The 18,721-nt window shown below is 46.5% G+C and overlaps 1 protein-coding gene across 1 annotated transcript in view; it reads left to right on the top strand.

Moving 5' to 3' along the window:
* mboat2a (membrane bound O-acyltransferase domain containing 2a) overlaps positions 1 to 18,455 on the top strand; it is a gene marked incomplete at its 3' end in the record, with an annotated part of 54,047 nt that extends 35,592 nt beyond the window's left edge. Inside the window, exons 4-13 of the mRNA XM_080850499.1 lie at positions 2,947 to 3,042; positions 4,299 to 4,354; positions 9,860 to 9,914; positions 11,486 to 11,669; positions 13,847 to 14,039; positions 14,378 to 14,481; positions 14,628 to 14,692; positions 14,798 to 14,930; positions 16,868 to 17,019; positions 18,236 to 18,455. Coding sequence (XP_080706625.1) covers positions 2,947 to 3,042; positions 4,299 to 4,354; positions 9,860 to 9,914; positions 11,486 to 11,669; positions 13,847 to 14,039; positions 14,378 to 14,481; positions 14,628 to 14,692; positions 14,798 to 14,930; positions 16,868 to 17,019; positions 18,236 to 18,455 — 1,258 coding nt within the window. The remainder of the gene's footprint in view (positions 1 to 2,946; positions 3,043 to 4,298; positions 4,355 to 9,859; positions 9,915 to 11,485; positions 11,670 to 13,846; positions 14,040 to 14,377; positions 14,482 to 14,627; positions 14,693 to 14,797; positions 14,931 to 16,867; positions 17,020 to 18,235) is intronic.
* Between the last annotated feature and the right edge of the window lie 266 nt (positions 18,456 to 18,721).

Here is an 18,721-nt window from a genome sequence, read left to right as displayed (position 1 = left end):
TGCCCATTCCCAGTCTGTAGATTGCAGGACCTGATAGCAGCACTATTAACAAATCTATAAGGCAGTGGTGACAGCTTGTCAGGAGCAGTCAGGCTAGGAGTGATTTTAGGACGAGCTGTAAATGTTACTTTTACCGTTTTGCGATATGATTCTAATGGAACATTTCAGGTCACTCATGCTATAATCAAATGTTCAGTTTTCACGTATGTTGCCTGTTGATGAACCATAGGCTTGCTTCTTTCCATGATGAGACGTCTGTAATGCATGTTATGGAAGAAATGTTTTACTCTCTCTCTCTCTCTCTCTCTCTCTATCTCTCTCTCTCGCTTCCTCTGTGTAGGTGTGCGTGTCAGAGACAGGGATGATATTTGATCAGCCATGCAAACACACATGCCCTGCGTATGGTTGGGAGACACAATGGTGGCAGAATGACAAATAGGTCACACCTGTGTGCGTTGTTTGTTTTTTGTGTCTTTTGATGAATATTTTCAAATCATTCATTAAAACTATCAGATAGCCCAGAAATCCACTTTCAGTCTTATAAATAGGATTTTGCAGTGTGTGGTTTGGATTGGGTTGGCCTAGAAATGACAGCTGTTGGTTTATGATGAAAAGAAGAGCTTTCCGATGTCTGATGCATTAAGTACACCAGAACTAATGTTCTTTTGGAACTGTGCATCGCCTGATTAATTGCATGGTGTGCTTTGAAGAATCAGTTGTATTTTTCAATCACATTCTTTTAAGCCAGGTTGAAAAGATATACCAACAGACCCAAGTAACAATAGTAAGAAACAATGATGTGAATAATCAGAAGCCAATGTTTCTAGATCTAGAATAAGCCAGTGTTCTTCTTAAGGTAAAAATGTTGGTCAGAATGACTAGAACTTTTTGTCTGTAATAACTCTGAGTCAGTGGTCATTGCCTCATTGCCTACGTGTTCTGGCCTGCGTAGCGCAGTACTGCATCCCTGAAAGAACAATGGTTCCTCTGCAAAGTGCTTGGTCATCCAGTCCCTGTACTGTTAAGAGCATGATTGTGGATATTTTAGGAAACACAAACACTACAATTTCAGATCCCCTTTCAAATAGAAACTGCCTGTTCCTGCCATTCAACGCTGGACTTGCCAGGAGAGAACGGTCACCATGGCCGAACTCTATGCACCCTTGATGACCTCAGTGAGCCCACATTCAGAGCAAACCTCCGCACATGCTCTCCTACTGTACCAAAGAATGGAGCCCTTCTTCGCTGGGTGTCTGGGCACGCATTGCACTCGCCTGTTCTCCCGTGAAGGCCTTCAGTGTCTTGGCTGTGCTGGTACAGCCCTGAATGCAGCTGAACGCGTGGAGGACCACAGCAGTGATGGGCCGGCTTTGTCAGAGACAGTGGGTGGGCCCCTCCCTGTGATCCCCCCCCCCCCCCCCCCCTCCCCGAGCCATCATCAGTGCGCTCCAGCAAGACAATCTTAAAAGGAACGGTTCAGCCCTTAGCAAGCCCTCCACCCCACACACATACGGCCATACACCAGGGTACATTCAGAGCCTCAATGCAGCCAGTGTTTGCCAGGGAGTAGGAGGCAGAGCTCGCTGCAGCTGTTTGCAGCCGCTCGTCAGGGTTGCACAGTGCCTCAAGGATGCGCTCCCACCTCCCCAGAAACCCCTCGGAACAAAGGTTCATTGTGAGTTTACCCTCACTTTAGGTTTATTTCCAGCAGGAGGCTGCTCGGAACTCAAAGAATTGCTGTAACGTTGAAAGACAAATAACCCTTTGAAGAATCGCAAACAATGTAGGAGGCTTCCTCTGGCCTCGCACGGACCAGTTTTGTAATCCAGATTTGGGATCTGCCGTCTTTCCCAGGCATGCTTTCCCACTTTATCCGAGCAAATGTTCTTGTGATGCCTCCAGCTTTTTAAAATTGATTTCTTCTCAGATGTAACCTTGTTATCAACAGACACTGTCTGAGCTCAGTGACTGTTTGGCAACAAAGGGGGAATTTGGTTCGATTTGGTTCTCCAGGCTGTAATGTGGGTAACCCTTCTGCTAGAGGCAGCAGGCTCTCTCCCTCTTTGAAGTGTGCAAATGAACAACAGCAAAGATGTATTTATGTGATTGGGAATCCCCTCTCCATTTAGCACAGCTTCCACTCCTGTGTGCTGTGGAGACGAGAACGATAACATTATGGCAGCTGTATCATCAGGGAGGCTTTGTTTCATGTCGGAGTGAAAGCCACCGATTGTTGTGTGCTTTGTCTTTATGTCTTTGACACAGGATGTAGAGTTACCTCCCTCCCCACCCCTCTCTCTCTCTCCCTATTTCTCTCTCACTCTCTCTCTCTGTCCCTCTCCCTTTCTCTCTCCCTCTCTCTCTGTCCCTCTCCCTGCGGTGTTCATTTCATCTGTTGTGCCAGCCTTCAATAAGAAGACACCACAATAGAATGGCTTAGACTGAAAACGAAGCGTGTCTGTCAATATGCAGGGAGATCTTTCATTTTAAATAAGAACCGTATTCTAGCAAATTAGATTGCTCTACTCCTTACGCAGCTGCACCAACTGCATATCCTGACTGCCAGACTTTCCTCCTAAATCCCCCAGGTGGCGTACAGTGAAAGCTGTTGCACACTTTCAGGGTGTGAGGATTGATCACAGAGAGGTGTAGAGAGGAGCTTGATGTGGCAGCTTCCCCAGGTGGCATGATAATAAATTCTCCACTGCATGAGCTCTGGTGTTCTGGTAGATCTCATGCAGTTAGTATTATTTCAGGTTCCAGCCATTTGTGGTGGGATAGATATGAATATATTTCGGAGCATGTAGGGTATACTGTTTGGTTTTAATCATGCATAAAAAGGTGCTAGTAAACCTACACATCACAAGGAGTATATGTGTATGTATGTGTATATGTGTAAAGGTATTTATGTGTTTCTTTGGTTAAAACTATGTGCTCTTTCCACAGGTACTGTTTTGTAGTCGCCCTGGGATACCTCACCTTCTGCCAAATCACACGGGTCTACGTCTTCGATTACGGCATGTACTCTGCAGATTTCACTGGGTATGTATGGGCCACCAGACACATTGCACCTGTCATTGGCATGCCTATGGTGTCCTAGCTAAACATTTCATGAAGGAAATCTATGTCTGTGTTTTAGAATATGACGTTTTAGAGTCAAGACTCAATAACATATGAGGTCACCAACGCCACAAGTCCTTGAACTCCATAGTTTTAAAACATACAGTACCAGTAAAAAAAAATCAAAAAGTTTGGACACACCTTCTCATTTTTTGAGAAGTGTTTTCTTGAATTGTATTGTTATCTAAATTGTAGATTAATACTGAAGACATTTTAACTACAAAAGAACACACATGGAATGATGTACTAAACTAAAAAAGTGTTATCTACCATGTAGAAAATAATAAAAGGAAAGAAAACACTTCTCAAAAAATAAGAAGGTGTGTCCACACTTTTGACTGGTACTGTATAACAATAGTAAGGCCTCTGTGCACACAAATTCAACTTTCCTGCTGTGGTTGACAAACACTCGTCTGGGGCTCTGTCTGAGAGGTTTCAGAAGCTACATTGTTTTTCTCTGACTCACCTGGAGGGGAAACCCTCAACGTGTCGGCAGAACACATGGCAGTCAGAATAACACATGGCAGTCAGAAGGGCCGAAAGTGACAGAAAACTAAACAAATAATAAAATAAAACAAAAAATAAAAACCCTGGGCATTTTCTGTTCAGGTCAGATGACAAGTTTCAACCGGAGACCGGAGTAATGTACCCACTTCTGGTTTCAATACGGACCATTTAGGCAATACGTTATGTCAACCTACAGGCTATAACCTAACCACTCTGCAGAGGAAAGAATTAGGAAAGGGTGAGAAGTGGGAGGGAGATGAAGAGGAGATGAACGTCAAGATGGCTAGAAGAGGCCTATTGAAATGAGTATGAAAGAAAGAAGAGATGGTGAGGAAGAGGCAGAACCTAAGGGATGATCACCGGGCAATGTTTTTGATTGGGTCCTCCGTGCAGCATGCTAAAGACCCCACGCCTTGCTCCTGAGAGGATAAAAGTCTTTTAGGGAGGATTTTGTCTTCATCTCTATGCTAAAGAGATGGCTTGCTTTTCAATTAGCTCCATACGTGGTGGACTTATGCAAGTCAGAACTGAAAACCCAGCAGGATGAGATGGAAACCATTTCCATGACTAGGATTGTGGTGCATCAGGATTTTGTTGATGTTGACAGTGCTGGCTTAGCCATTCCTTATGAAATGATGATTTCTGATGGCAGACTTGTGTTTTCCCTGTAGGCCGATGATGGTCATCACACAGAAGATAACCTGCCTAGCGTTTGAGATCCATGACGGTAAGCACACGCTGTTTTTATCAGGCCTGTCTGCTCTGTTTTTCTTTATTGGGCCCTGGGAGAGCTGACCGAAGCTCAAGCTGACCGAGAACACGCTGCTTGGAATGACTTACAGTAGTACAGAGTCCAGCAGACATCCCTCAATATATCAAACCAAAATAACATTTAAAATCTCTCTCTCTCTCTCTCTCTCTCTCTCTCTCTCTCTCTCTCTCTCTCTCTCTCTCTCTCTCTCTCTCTCTCTCTCTACGTGTGTATTGAAGTCTGTTTAACACAGGAGTGCAGGGTTATCCAGCACACCGTGGGGCAGATGTACGTTCGTTAGAGAGCGCAGCACAAAGAGTGCCTTGGCCAGTCTGCAGAGACCACATGCAGTGCCTTTTCATTTTTTACGTTGAATGGACTTAACCTGCAGCTGGTCGCATAATCAATGCATGTCACCGCCCTCTAACTGTAATTTGCGGCGCCTGCAACTGAATGGAATAAATAAGTCACGGACGCAATTGAATGGGATCACGGAACCGCCGCCAGACATTAAAGGAAGCAAAAGTTTAGTGATCAAGAAATAGATACACATGCTAATAAGGTGTCATCAAACAGGGAAAAAATGCAGGGCACTCAAAACACACAAAAAAATGATAAATCTCCGGCTATATCAAACTAATTTAATAGTGTTGTAGGCATCCGCACATAGGGAAGTGGAGGAAGTGAAAAAATGACATAAAAAGGCAGACAAAATTAGAGGTTGCTTTTAACCTGGTACAAATGAGTAAAGCTGGTGCTCAGAATACTGATTCCATTGTGTCTGGATGTTTTCCCTATTCACGTATCTAATTTGCAATCTGGATTTCACCTGCTTTTAAGTGCTGGAAAATGTCCACAGCAAAACAGACGTGCACTGGCCACAGTGTACATACATACAACGGAAAAGGTGATCAGTCAGTCCCTGTGCTTCTATAATTTGACCCAAAACTCTTTCTTTTAAACAAATGCATTCGTGGATGGGTCGTGGGAAGTCAGAAGAGTGCAACTTGTCCTTCTGTGCCTCTGCAGCAGACAGAATGTGGTTTTCATTTTGGTTTGTCCGCAAATACCATGCCATGGTTTTAATTGTACGCTGGGCTGGGGCGAAATTGCGCCTAAAATGGGCTTAAACATGTTAGTACATCTGCCCTGTGTTTATTCAGATGACTTTACCCCAGATTTTCTGACCAACGCGCTGGAGTTTTGCAGAGTCAGCACGTTTTTGTTTTCGTTTTTTTCCCCCACATGCAACGGGAACATCTGGCTGTGGAGTAATTATGACTCCAGGCCTGCTGGGGGCAGTCTTGTGAGGGTTGGCTGTGCAGTGAACTTGTTATTTTCTCTCTGAGTGGAGATTTAGTATGAGGAGGTGCATTGTCTGAGGAACCCATTACAGAGGGTGAGAGTGGTGTTTTGGTTGGTTAAGAATTTATACTAAATTAACATTTAAATTCCAGCGCAACCTAATGATCAGCCAGTATATTTTGGCAGAGGCCACTTTTGGTGCAAGTACTAAGTGCTACAGAACCACATTTTCCAATAGAGGTGCACAGTAATTATTATTGTTGAGTGTCGCAGGGTTTATTTCTGAGTAGTTTTTGAGAAGTTACCTGTGTTTAAGAGTGGGGTGGCACAGAGGATGGCCAGGCAGTGAGTACAAATGGTCTGTCTGTAGACATTAAGGCACGGTCTGTTCCTAGATATGAAGGAATCTGTTAAGGTAGAGTGCAGACACTTCTGACAATGTTGGTTGTCTTCACTTTATGTTTTCCTGATGTTTGTTTGTTCAGAAGTGCCTTCAGGCCAGGAGGGTATTGGACATACAAGTATTTGGACCCAGCCGCATGTTGAGTATTTCCAAATTTGAACTTAATTACACCTGAAAGCCTTGATTACAGCTGTTGTCATTGCTCTATAATTATTATTTAATTTCGAAGTGATCCACTGGTTAAGAGAAGAGCATTAGCCTAAGGTTCACACATCCAGTCTTCTGACGCACTCACTCCTATTATCTCACCAGACAGCCGTCCCGTAGTGCTTTGAGCAGCTCCCCTCTTGCTGATGCGGCCCGCTGGAATGGTGCGCTGGCCTGCGGAGAGTAAACACGTCGTGCTATGCTTCCTGATGTGCGTTAATGAGCTAACGCTATACAGGGGCCCTTTCGCCGCATCCTCAGCTAGCTCAGCCTGGGTTCTGGGTGCTCTGTGAGGTCACAAGCACTTCAGCCCTCACCACCACCACCACCACCACATCACCCTTGACCTTTCACACTTAAGCTTTGTGCCCCAGGCATCGACTCCACTTCCTGTTGTACATCATCAAGTGAGCTAGTTGGACAGAAGTGCTGTTGGCATCTCTCCATTTAAAACTACAGCTGGTTTCATGAGAATTGCCCCCCCCCCCCCCTTGTGTGATATCCCTAAAACTGACACATTGATGTACTGTTAAAAATAAATGAGCAGTTATCTCTATGGGATCATCATTGTGCTGGATATAAAGATAATAGAAGTACATCCCTTGTATGTGTATGAGTATGCGTGCCAGTTCAGCTGCTGTGCTTTGGAGGAGGCTGGACCACTTGTGTGTGTGTGTGTGTGTGTGTGTGTGTGTGTGTGTGTTCGCTGTTGTGGGTCACAAATGATTGAGCACCAGCCATGTGGTATGGAAGCTGATTATGTGGCTAATCTCGTTATCAGTGGGATGGTGCTGATAAATGGGGAATTACACACGCTAGCACACACACACACACACACACACACACACACACACACACACACACACACACACACACACAGACAGACACAGACACATGCTGGCACACTTAATGTGTGCAAGTGTCAGATGGATGAGCACTGTGGCTGTCTGACAGACAGCGTTTCAGGGGTCATTGATGAAATAAACTCCAGTTTAAAGATTAGTGCTGTTTTCTATATACTTTCAACTCATGTGAATCCTTCCCTCACAAGATTGTACATTCGCATTAATTAAACGCGCCCCAAAGCCTTCACACATTGAAGCGCCACCCTCGTTAACATTCAAATGGTCAGACAGACCTTTGCTGTCTGCAGACCCTGCTTTTTAACATGCCCCACCTTACACCTTCAACCAGACCCCCAGTCCCACCCATTATGTTGACTTGCGTATTTTACCCGACTATATCTGAATTAGCTACACAGGAGATTCTGCAGAAGAAGGGTTTGCTGTGTTGGGAGTTCTGTTTATATATATAATATTATTATATATATAAACAGAACTCCCAACATGGCAAACCCTTCTTCTTCTTCTATATTATAGTATAGCAGTGGTGTTTTCACACTAAATCCGTTGCAACACAACTAGATCTTTCACTTCTCTGTTCAAGTAAAACAGCTCAGCACAACATGAGTATATTTAGATTTTCCTTTAAATGTTCCTATAATTGTTTTGAGCCAAAACATGTTTGTGTAATACACAACACCAGCACATATTTAAGATCTGCTTATCCTTGTTTTGTATCAATTCCGAGCATTCCGAGCTCATGGCATTCGGTGTTGGTATTCTTTTTTGTCCAGTGGATGAGTTCCCAATGGTCCTCCCTGTTGCAGTGTGAGTGAGGGTACGGAGAGGCATCTAAGGGCACTACCTCTCCGCCTCTTCCTCTCTCTATCTCTCTCTCTCTCTCTCTCTCTCTCTCTCTCTGTGTGTGTGTGTGTGTGTGTGTGTGTGCGTGCGCGTGCGTGCGTGCGTGCGTGTGTGCGCGTGTGTGTGTGTGTGTGTGTGTGTGCGCTTGTGACTCAGAGTCCCAGGTGCCCCAGATTCAGCTTCTCTGGGGTGGGATGTGGTTTTTTTCCCCCCTTCATGATTGAGTGAGAAGATGAATCCATAGCAATCTCAGCACAGCCAGCATACTGAACCACTGCAGCCTCTCACCTTCACAACCCTCCCCCCCTGCTGAAACTTACTGGATCCTCGTGAGAAATTAACTCACCCCACACAAAGCCACCACAGGAACAGTGTGGTGAGATGGGGATCATCAAAGGACGGAGAAGCCTTGTGGCCTGATTACACTGTGTGTCTACAAATACACTTGGGTCCGCTAGGTTCTGCGTTACGTAAAATTTTAGGGTGTATCCGCAGCACTGGGCGGCAGTCTGTGTACCCTCCAATGTTTTGTGACGGTGGTGGGACGAGCCTGCGCGGGCGCTAGTCTACAGGAGCACCAACTGCGCAACCGCAGACTCAAAATGCACTAGAAATTAGCACGAACAACCATGCGTCCGTGGCGTCCCTTACTGCCTGTTTTACGTCCGCAAGCGAGTATAATCAAGGCCTTAGCCTGCTCCCCACGGTCAGCCTCTGATCAGAGTGGACAGGCTGCAGTGAGCGTAGCGTTACTCTGAAGAATGTTACAGTTGCTCATGTGGCCTTGCCAGAAGGAGAGAGAGGGTGGAAGGAGAGAGAGAGTGGAAGGAGAGAGAGAGTGGAAGGAGAGAGAGAGTGGAAGGAGAGAGAGGGTGGAGGGAGAGAGAGGGTGGAAGGAGAGAGGGGTGAAGGGAGAGAGAGAGTGGAGGGAGGGAGAGAGAGGGCTGAAGGAGAGAGACTGTGGAGGGAGAGAGACTGTGGAGGGAGAGAGACTGTGGAGGGAGAGAGACTGTGGAGGGAGAGAGAGGGTGGAGGGAGAGAGAGAGTGGAGGGAGGGAGAGAGAGGGCTGAAGGAGAGAGACTGTGGAGGGAGAGAGACTGTGGAGGGAGAGAGACTGTGGAGGGAGAGAGACTGTGGAGGGAGAGAGAGGGTGGAGGGAGAGAGAGAGTGGAGGGAGGGAGAGAGAGGGCTGAAGGAGAGAGACTGTGGAGGGAGAGAGACTGTGGAGGGAGAGAGAGGGTGGAGGGAGAGAGAGAGAGGAGGGAGGGAGAGAGAGAGTGGAGGGAGAGAGTGAGTGGAGGGAGAGAGACGGTGGGGGTGGAGGGAGAGAGAGAGTGGAGGGAGAGAGATGGTGAGGGTGCTTCTGCAGAAGAGTGTGAATCACAGGAAGCCCAGAGAGGAGGATGCAACCATGAGGAGGAGGGGAAATGCCCAACCATCGTGGCCTCAGTTCACCCTGACACTCCTATCTTCTCTTTCCTCTTTCTCCCTCTCTTCCTCTTTCTTTCTCTCTCTCTCTCTCTCTCTCTCTCTCTCTCGTAGTCTCTCTGTCTGTCTCTCTCAGACATTCACAGAGTGTGTTCGGTGGTGGTGACCTGTGACTGGGAGATAGGATTTTGCAATTCAAGTCATGGGGGAAAAAAAGCAAAGAAACTCACTCCATATAGGAAATCATTTGACAGTACATAGAGTTTGTTTTGGGTGGAGTGGTTTTTCACGGTCATCTGTGATTTGGTTCCTCATGTTATGTGACAGATCTCTTTATAATACTCTCCCTCTTTCCTCTTCACCCCCATCTCACTCTCTCTCTCCTCTGTCTCTCCCTCGATCCCTCTCTTCCTCTCTCTCTCCCCCTTCAGGCTTGGCACGTAAGGATGAGCAACTCACTCCCAGTCAGAAGATTCTTGCTGTAAGGTATGTGGCACAGGTATGTTAGTGCTCTCTTTAGGTTGGAAAAATTCACCTACTGAAATACCACGCTTCAGAGACATGGCCAGTATTCGCCCAATGCCGTTAAAGTGTCTTGACATGTTTTTAAAGTAGACAGGTTTATTCTTACAAAGAATTTGGGTGGCGTCGAGCACAGATTTTTACGCAACTGTCAGTCAGCAACACTATAAATTCCCTGTGTTTTGCATTAGTTTCATACTGACCAAAAACTAGCAAACATTGAATTATGGATACACTTCCATAGGCCTAATCAATACATTTGGCTAGACCGTCACAATTGCGTGCCTTTTAGGGGATGAGTTGATCAGGGCAAATTGTGATGAGAAACACAACTAGCTCGTCATCAATCAGTCTCCCTCTCCTCTATTTTCTTGTCCCGCTCCTCATATTGATTACAATTACAGCAGCTATTACGCAGCAGCCTGGAAATGCTGCAGACCAGTTCAGAGTTGCGTGCAGCGAGATTCACGGCTGTTGCCTGGCAACCGCACGTTCACACTGCACTGCATGGTGTCCTCACAGGGTGGTGTCAGTCTGGGAGGGAAGTGAGACAAAACCATGCTAATTACGGGCTAATTAAAACAACAGTAATGAACCAAATTAATGATATATAACACTCCTTGTGTTTGGTCAGGTCTCAAACAAACCAACTGTCATAAGATCTCCTCATTGAAATGCATCTTTTTTTATTTGTTGGAAACTTACTCTCACTCTGTTTTTTATTGTCTTCCATTATGCATTGCTGTTTGTTTTAGTCCAGTGTGGATTATTTACATTTTTTTTTTCATTTTAAGCAATGATCTGCTCTTGTAATTATCTCCATAGTATCACCTGAATTGACGTTCTGTTTGAGCAGGTCAAGTCACAGTGAGTTGGCAGCACCTTTCGAGGGCCACCCACACTGTAGCAGTTAGAAATTAGCAGTTTTTACTAGTCACTTTTTACCCTGACATTACCGCTCACCTTTGCCAAAGGCGTAGTGGTCTCCAGACTTTACCGTCAGTCCATAAAGCTTTGCTACTCTTTCCTTTACATTCGGCCCTTTACAACGGCCCTCTTAAGACTGTATGAATTTGCATAGCTGAGGTGAATGGTGTGCTCAATGTTATGCCCCGTACTCAACACCTGGGTTCGGGGTAGGGATTTCTGTGATGTTTTTTTTTTTTTTTGTAGAATTGAAGAGAATTTAAATTTAAATGAGATGAAAATATTGTTGTTAGAAGTTCTCCCGCCTCTTCTCTTCCCTGTGTTCACTTTTAATAGCGGTGTATGATACAAATTAAATTGAATGGTAAATAGTCATTGTATGGTTGAATGGTAAATAGTCAAAACTAAACTAAGAGGGCCCAAAGAGGGATCAGTAGGTTCCGATTTGGATTTATTGTTAACTTTGTACATATTGCACTTTAATGTGCTTATTCTATTCTAAGTTTTTACTGTTTATGCATTGCAGTTCACCCTCTATTTAATGTTTCACATTTTTCTCTTATTCATAGAATAATCGGTTGTCCATGTGTCTGATCCTTGCATTGCAGGAAAATGCCCAGCTTACTTGAGTACTTAAGCTACAACTGTAACTTCATGAGCATCCTGGCAGGCCCCACCTGCTCCTACAATGACTATGTGGCCTTTGTGGAGGGCACGGCCTACCAGCCCAAACACCTGGAGTCCAATGGCAAAGAGAACGGGAAGTACAAGCACACTGAGCCATCTCCCAGGGTAAGCACCGCACCCCCCCCCTCCCAGTACTCCCAGCCCAGTTGAGTCACTGACTGTCAGAAGATTCCCAGTAATCGATTTTAATGTGGAAACTAAGCTCTCCGGCCATGGTTACAGAGAGATCCAAACAAAGATTGAACTTTGTGAACTTACCTAGTAAGAGTGTTACATCCACAAATTGTTCCCACCCTTTGATTTACACAAAGATGGCCATGATTGTTGTAGGATCACAAGTTGTGCATTTTTAGAAATGGGTCAAGGTCTGAATAGCTCCTATTCCTCTTACTGGAGAATAGATGAGATGAGATGATTGCAAGGTCACTAGATTCCAGTATTATGAAGCAAATACAGATAACAATCAAGGCCTTGTCTGTGCTCCGTAGTGATTTTAAATGCAAAAGCCTGCTATAAAATGATTCAGTTGGCTGAACAGTTAAGGATCTCACTCCTTCCACTATGCCATTTCAATATCCTATTCTCTGAAAGTCTCGCATTTCTTTCAGTCCTCAAGAGTAGGTGCATATTTTGAAGAAATATGCCTCGTCCCACCAGCGTATTTAGTTAACCCAGGTCAGGGGAATGCATACCGTAGCGTTGTTAGAGAATGGAGGAGGCGGTTGGAGACTAGCAGTGGAAAGGACAAAAGGTCTCCTGCTGCCCGCTGGGACGAGAGGTGTTGCCTCATTCCAGGCGTGATAAAAGACCTTCTCTCTTGTTGTTTTGAACACAAACGTGTGGAGACACGGTCAGCATTTTTTATTGTTCTCATCCCCCACCCTCTTTCCAGGACCAACGGTCCTCCCAACCCTTATCTCCAGGTTCATTTGTTTTCGGCACCAACCTTGCTGCCCTCCTTGTGTGGCGTGGGGAGCGAGGACGTTATTAAAACCACCCCATGATTGATTCCCACCATCATTTTATCTCTCCTTTCTCCAATGTTGTTTTTTTGTACCGAGGAATAGTTGCACCGTTCTGTGCCCTTGCCAGACCTCATTGACCATCATGTCAGCTATGATTAAACCACCCCTCCAACCACCCCAAGCACCCCACCATACTCTTGTTCACCTAGGATTAATTCCACATCAGACAGTTAGGTTTTAATTGCTTTCCTATTAAGCCGCTGATGACTCAGTTAGCTTCAAATGAACTGGGGGGAGGGCTTTGTGCGTGTGTATGTGTGTGCGTGTGTGTGTGGTGAGCTGAGGTGGCAATTTCCTTGCATTGCATTCCGCGTGAAACTTTCCCAGCTCTGTTCTGCGAGCTCACATCTTTATGATGGAGAGATGTTCCTCATCACCCCTGGGCTGAGCTGAGCTTAGTGTGTCTTCCCTGGGTACCGGTCTCCAGGATGAAGGGATGCAGCCGGGGGAGGCCCGCACTGGAGGGCTTGGAGCAGCACTAGTTGACCCCAGACAGACGCAGCCTGCATTGGAGCAGGACTAGTTGACCCCAGACGGAGGCAGCCTGCATTGGAGCAGGACTAGTTGACCCCATATAGAGGCAGCCTGCATTGGAGCAGCACTAGTTGACCCCAGACGGAGGCAGCCTGCATTGGAGCAGGACTAGTTGACCCCAGACGGAGGCAGCCTGCATTGGAGCAGGACTAGTTGACCCCAGACGGAGCAGCACTAGTTGACCCCAGACGAAGGCAGCCTGCATGGGAGCAGGACTAGTTGACCCCAGACGGAGCAGCACTAGTTGACCCCAGACGAAGGCAGCCTACATGGGAGCAGGACTAGTTGACCTCAGACGGAGGCAGCCTGCATGGGAGCAGGACTAGTTGACCTCAGACGGAGGCAGCCTGCATGGGAGCAGGACTAGTTGACCTCAGACGGAGGCAGCCTGCATGGGAGCAGGACTAGTTGACCTCAGACGGAGGCAGCTTTGTGCCTCCTACCACCATGGCTAGGATGGGAAACTCAGCAGAGTGGAAAAACAGAAACAATAGCTAAGCACCACTGCACTGATAATGATCACATTGGAATCTGCTGTGACCTGCAAAAGACCTTTCTACTCCAACATCATGTTCTGCTTGTTCAGAAAGACTGCTTCAGTTGTTTAGGGTATGGCAGGGTTAGAGGAAGGCTCCAGGTGTATGAATTGATTATTTAATGGTCATGCTGAGGGAAATGCATTGATTGTGGGGGGTAATTTGTACTGCTTTGTTTCTTTTACAGCATGATGTCATCAGGAAGCTGGCCACGTGTGGCGTCTCGCTGGGAGTCTACCTGGCGGTGCTCAGGGTGTTCCCGGTGGAGCACGTCATCGACGACACGTTCATTAACACCTCGCCCTTTTACGTCCAGGTCATCTACCTCTACCTGTCCATGCTTGCCACGCGGCCAAAGTACTTCTTTGTCTGGACACTGGGTAGGTGCTGTGACGAGTCCTCTAGCAATTGAGCCTGTGGTGGCCTTTATTTATCCACCTTGCATATATTGGGAAAATATATAGAGAGATTTATGACTGCCCTTAGTTCTGTTGACACCGCTACCAATCTTGTGATGTGGGGGAAAATAAATAAATAAACTGCTTTGCACAGTCACGATTGACACAGTTGTGCTTCTTCCTTTGCCTTGTATTGGACTGCCCTCTGCTGGCTGGAAGAAGTAATGACAGTCCCAGGCTATTTTGCATTGTGCGTAATGTGGACATGCCTGTGCAATGAGCTTTAAGGCTAATTGGTCTAATGTTTTTCCACTCAACAGCTGATGCCATCAACAACGCTGCCGGATTCGGCTTCAACGGGTACAACAAAGACGGCACGCCAAGATGGGACCTAATATCAAACCTGAGAATAATGGACATAGAGGTGAGACAGACATGGCCAGAGAGACTGGCAATGTTATTCTTAGTGTTTACCTTTGGGGGTAAATTCAGGTTACATAAGTGATGTGTGTGAACAGTGTGAGTGTTTTCTTAACGTATCATCTACGCCCCTGTTTTCTGAAATTTCAGTTCGCCACCAGTTTCAAGATGTTCTTGGACAACTGGAATATTCAGACAGCACTCTGGCTTAAGAGGTAAAAGTGTCCTTCACACAATCTTTTTTGACCAATTACAGGACAATCTCAGTCAGAACTTAACGTGTGTGTGTGTGTGTGTGTGTGTGTGTGTGGTCTCTTCAGAGTGTGCTACGAGCGTTGTCCCATGAACCCCACGGCGGCCACTTTCCTGCTGTCGGCGGTGTGGCATGGCGTATACCCTGGCTACTACCTCACATTTCTCACTGGCATTGCCATGACCATGGCAGCTCGGGCAGTAAGTGTACACACGTTCACGCACACTCACACACACACTCACACACACACACACACACACACACACCAGACACACACACACACACACACACACACACACACACACACAGGGTGTAGGGTGAACTGGATACAGTAGGTCTGACCTTCAGAGAGACATAGATCTTAGCTTGACAAACTTGGATCCACAGCAGACAGAAAACTTGACCCTGAATGCTTACAAAAAGCTCGATGTATTATTTATTTCGCTATAAATTCTTTTCTCTAATGCTACAAAAATGGTAGACGTATCCATATCCCATTACATCCCCAAAACAGCCCCTGGTGTATTCATGTCTAATGCAGCCTTTTACAGCAGCTAATAAAACACTATCAGCCAGAAAATGGCCGCTTGTAAATGCTCCATTTCAGCCATTAGTTAGCGGTGGGTCGGAGGCCCGGTCGCTCACCTGACAGAGGGAGTAATGGGAGGTGATGCGCTGCTGACTTTAACAAGAGGAGTCAGACAGATAACACCAGAGGCTGCCGGCGGGAGTCAAACCAGGCAGTAAAACCAAAAGGACAGGGCCTGTGAGAGGAGGAAAGGAGAGGCAGGGAGGACGGATGGACGGAGAGAGCAGGAAAGAGTTGAACAGAAAGAGGGGGCTGTGAAAGTGATCAAAAATATAGTTAGGAAGCCATGGAGGGGGTGACAGGTGTTGAAAATGAGGAGAGTCTGTCCCCACAGAAAGTGGTGTGTGCCTCCTCATGGCTTTCACGGTGCATATATATTATTGGTAAAGTATGTCCTTCAAAGCTTCTTGGTTTCAAGGGTTCCTTAAAGGTACTCTCTGTGGTTTCCTATGAGGAGAAAAACTTTTTTTGTTCTAAGCGTAGAAAGAGAAAAAAAGGTAGCTGCAGTATAAGGAGATGGAGTTTGCAGTGACTGTGGTATCAGCAGAAAGTTGAAGTTAATCATCATCTCCACTATCCTCTTCCACTCTGTTAAGATGACTGAAGTGGATTCATCCTGTAATGATGACCGTTAGTAACTTTGAAACCCATTCACTAACTCTGTCTCGCTTTGGTCAGAAAACTAGGCCATTTGATGATGGTATCTCTCTCTTTGTCTCTCTTGCTCTCTCTCTCTCTCTCTCTCTCTCTCTCTCTCTCTCACAAATACCTCTGGAAAAATTGGTTCTGTATTTCACATTGAAGGGCTCAGTGTGGTCCTCCCTGATTTCATGGTTACTTTGAGCTTCAGCCTTTCACTCTGTCTCTGCCCTCATTAGTGTCTGAGTTCTGGGCAAATCTTCTTCTGCTGTGTAAAGTGCAGACAACAACATAGAAGTCTGTTCAGAAATGGGAAATGCGGTTCTGTAAACATAGCTCAGGGCTTTTTATGCCTTTAATTGTATAGGACAGTGAAGTGTATGACAGGAAGCAAGGCGGAGAGGACCGGAAAACGACATCAGGCCAGACTTGAACCTGTGTCCCTGCAGGCAATGAAGTCCTTAAATGGGGGGCTTATCGGCTTGCGCCACAGTGCCCCCCCAAACATAGCTCACTTGTTACTATTGCTTCGCATGCATTACCATAGCTGATCTATTACTACAATATCAGGAGATAACGTACCCACATGAGATCACACCTGTTCAACTTGCTCAACAGTTGTTCAAGTGGTGTTCAAGCTCTGAAATGTTCATGTCATGTCACTGTCAAGATGATTTTATCACCTCATCAGAATCGAGCAATAATGTCTGGTCCTTTTTTCTTCCAATTGTTTAGAATGTAAACCAGTGAGAGTATGTACAATTCGATCAAAAGTCTGGCAAGATGAGCACAGAGCTGTATAATTGCAGATTGACTGAGTTCCAGCCTGAGATCCATTTGGCTGCTGATAGAAATGTTTTGTGATGACTGGGGCATACGCTTGACTTCCTTGCCTTGACCTCTCTGCAGGTAAGGCACAACATCAGGCCGCTCTTCCAGGGCACCGTCACGCACAGGCTCGTCTACGACATCATCACGTGGGCGGGCACGCAGATCGCCATCTGCTACACCGTGGTGCCCTTCGTGCTGCTGGCGGTGGGGCCCTCGCTCAAGTTCTACAGGTGAGCCCACTCATGACCTCTTGACCTTGCCAGGGCATATCTAACGCATTTATGATGGTGACCATTGAAACCGCTAGTCCTAGATTCATCGTGAAATGGCAGAGGATCTTACTGCACACTGTGAAGATGGTACCAACAGGGGGGTTGCATGGGTCATTCAGCATGTACCAAAATGAGTAGTTCTCACGCCAATAGCAGAGAAAGGGTTCATTTTTGGGGGAAAGCAAACCACCCTCTCATGCATGTTGGTTCACTGAGGTCACAAAGTTCGTAGCCCTTTGTTCAGGCCCTTTTGTAGTCTCACTGCCGGTGACTGAAAAGCTACGATGGCCATTGAGTTGCTTGCATCACTAATGCGCGCAGGGCGAGAGGGTGAGCGAGAGGGAACATTAAGCGTTCCCTCTCGTTAACGAGACAGTTTTAATGCGCAGTCACAGATAAGGGCTTATATTCGTTGGACCGGGCCATTAAACGATTGGCCCCACACTCGCACTGGAGGCCGCCTGTGAGGGTAAAACAAATCTGCGGTGGTATCTCCACGTTATTAAGTCAGTGGAGGAGAATGTAAAGCACTCTAGTAAAAGACTGGCCAAGCGGGAGGACACGGGCACCACTTCGCAGCAAGGCTGTGATTGGTGTGGGTGGACGAAATGAACTTTGGCAAGGGGAGGGTAGTGTTCTCCTTCCCTCCTTAGTGAGACAGACCCCCATTAACACCTGGCGGGAGGATGTACAGCTTGGAGCATGTCGGGAGGAAATCTACATAAAGCTTGAAGTAGATAGGTCCCCAATATCTTGGCTTTTTTAAAGGCTTTTAAAATGTGTCAAATCCATGAATCAGTGAGTGCTTCAGTAACGTGCAAGGACATGTCTTGTCTTGATGTATGACATGTTTGTTGTCTGAAGACTTGCAATAAACTGTCTTTGACCAATAAGTTAGTTTCACTCTGCCAGACTCACATACTAGACTACATGTACCTAGACCCGTGATGAGCTGATGATTCGGTTCGTGCTGAAGGTACCTGGTCTCCATTGCCCTGTGCTCTCGGATCACTGTCTTTGGATTTATAAACCTATCCATGCTGCGTGTTGAGTATTGTGTGTATTGTGTCCTCAGGTCCTGTTACTGCTGCATGTTGAGTATTGTGTGTTGTGTCCTCAGGTAGTGGTATTGCTGCGTGTTGAGTATTGTGTGTCCTTTGTGTTGTGTCCTCAGGTCGTGGTACTACTGCATGCACCTGGCCTGTCTGCTGGTGGTGCTGGCCCTGCCAGTGAAGCCCAGGCAGCAGCGGCTGAAGGAGCAGCAGCAGCAGCAGCAGCAGAACAGCCTGCACCAGGGCCCAGCTCAGGACGGCACCATGGACAGCAGCAGCAGCAGCAGCAGCAGCCTCCTCATCACAGACAGCAACTGCAACCAGAAGCAGAAAACCACATGAGTGGGGGAGAGGCCATCTCCATTCCCCAGCTCCTTCACACACACACACACACACACACACACACACACACACACACACACACACACACACACACACACACACACAAATACACACATGCACACACAAATACACATACACCGACGCAGGTGGGGGGAGAACTTGTTCCGAACACTTCAGAGAGTGCTGAGAGTTCTCGTCCTCAACCTGAATGGACCAGACAGGCAGAACCAACCAACCAACCAACCAAGCAACAAACTTAACCAGAT

This window comes from Sprattus sprattus (assembly GCF_963457725.1).
Source record: "Sprattus sprattus genome assembly, chromosome: 13".
Taxonomy (NCBI): Eukaryota; Metazoa; Chordata; class Actinopteri; order Clupeiformes; family Clupeidae; genus Sprattus; species Sprattus sprattus.
This window is presented reverse-complemented; position numbering and strand designations above follow the sequence as displayed.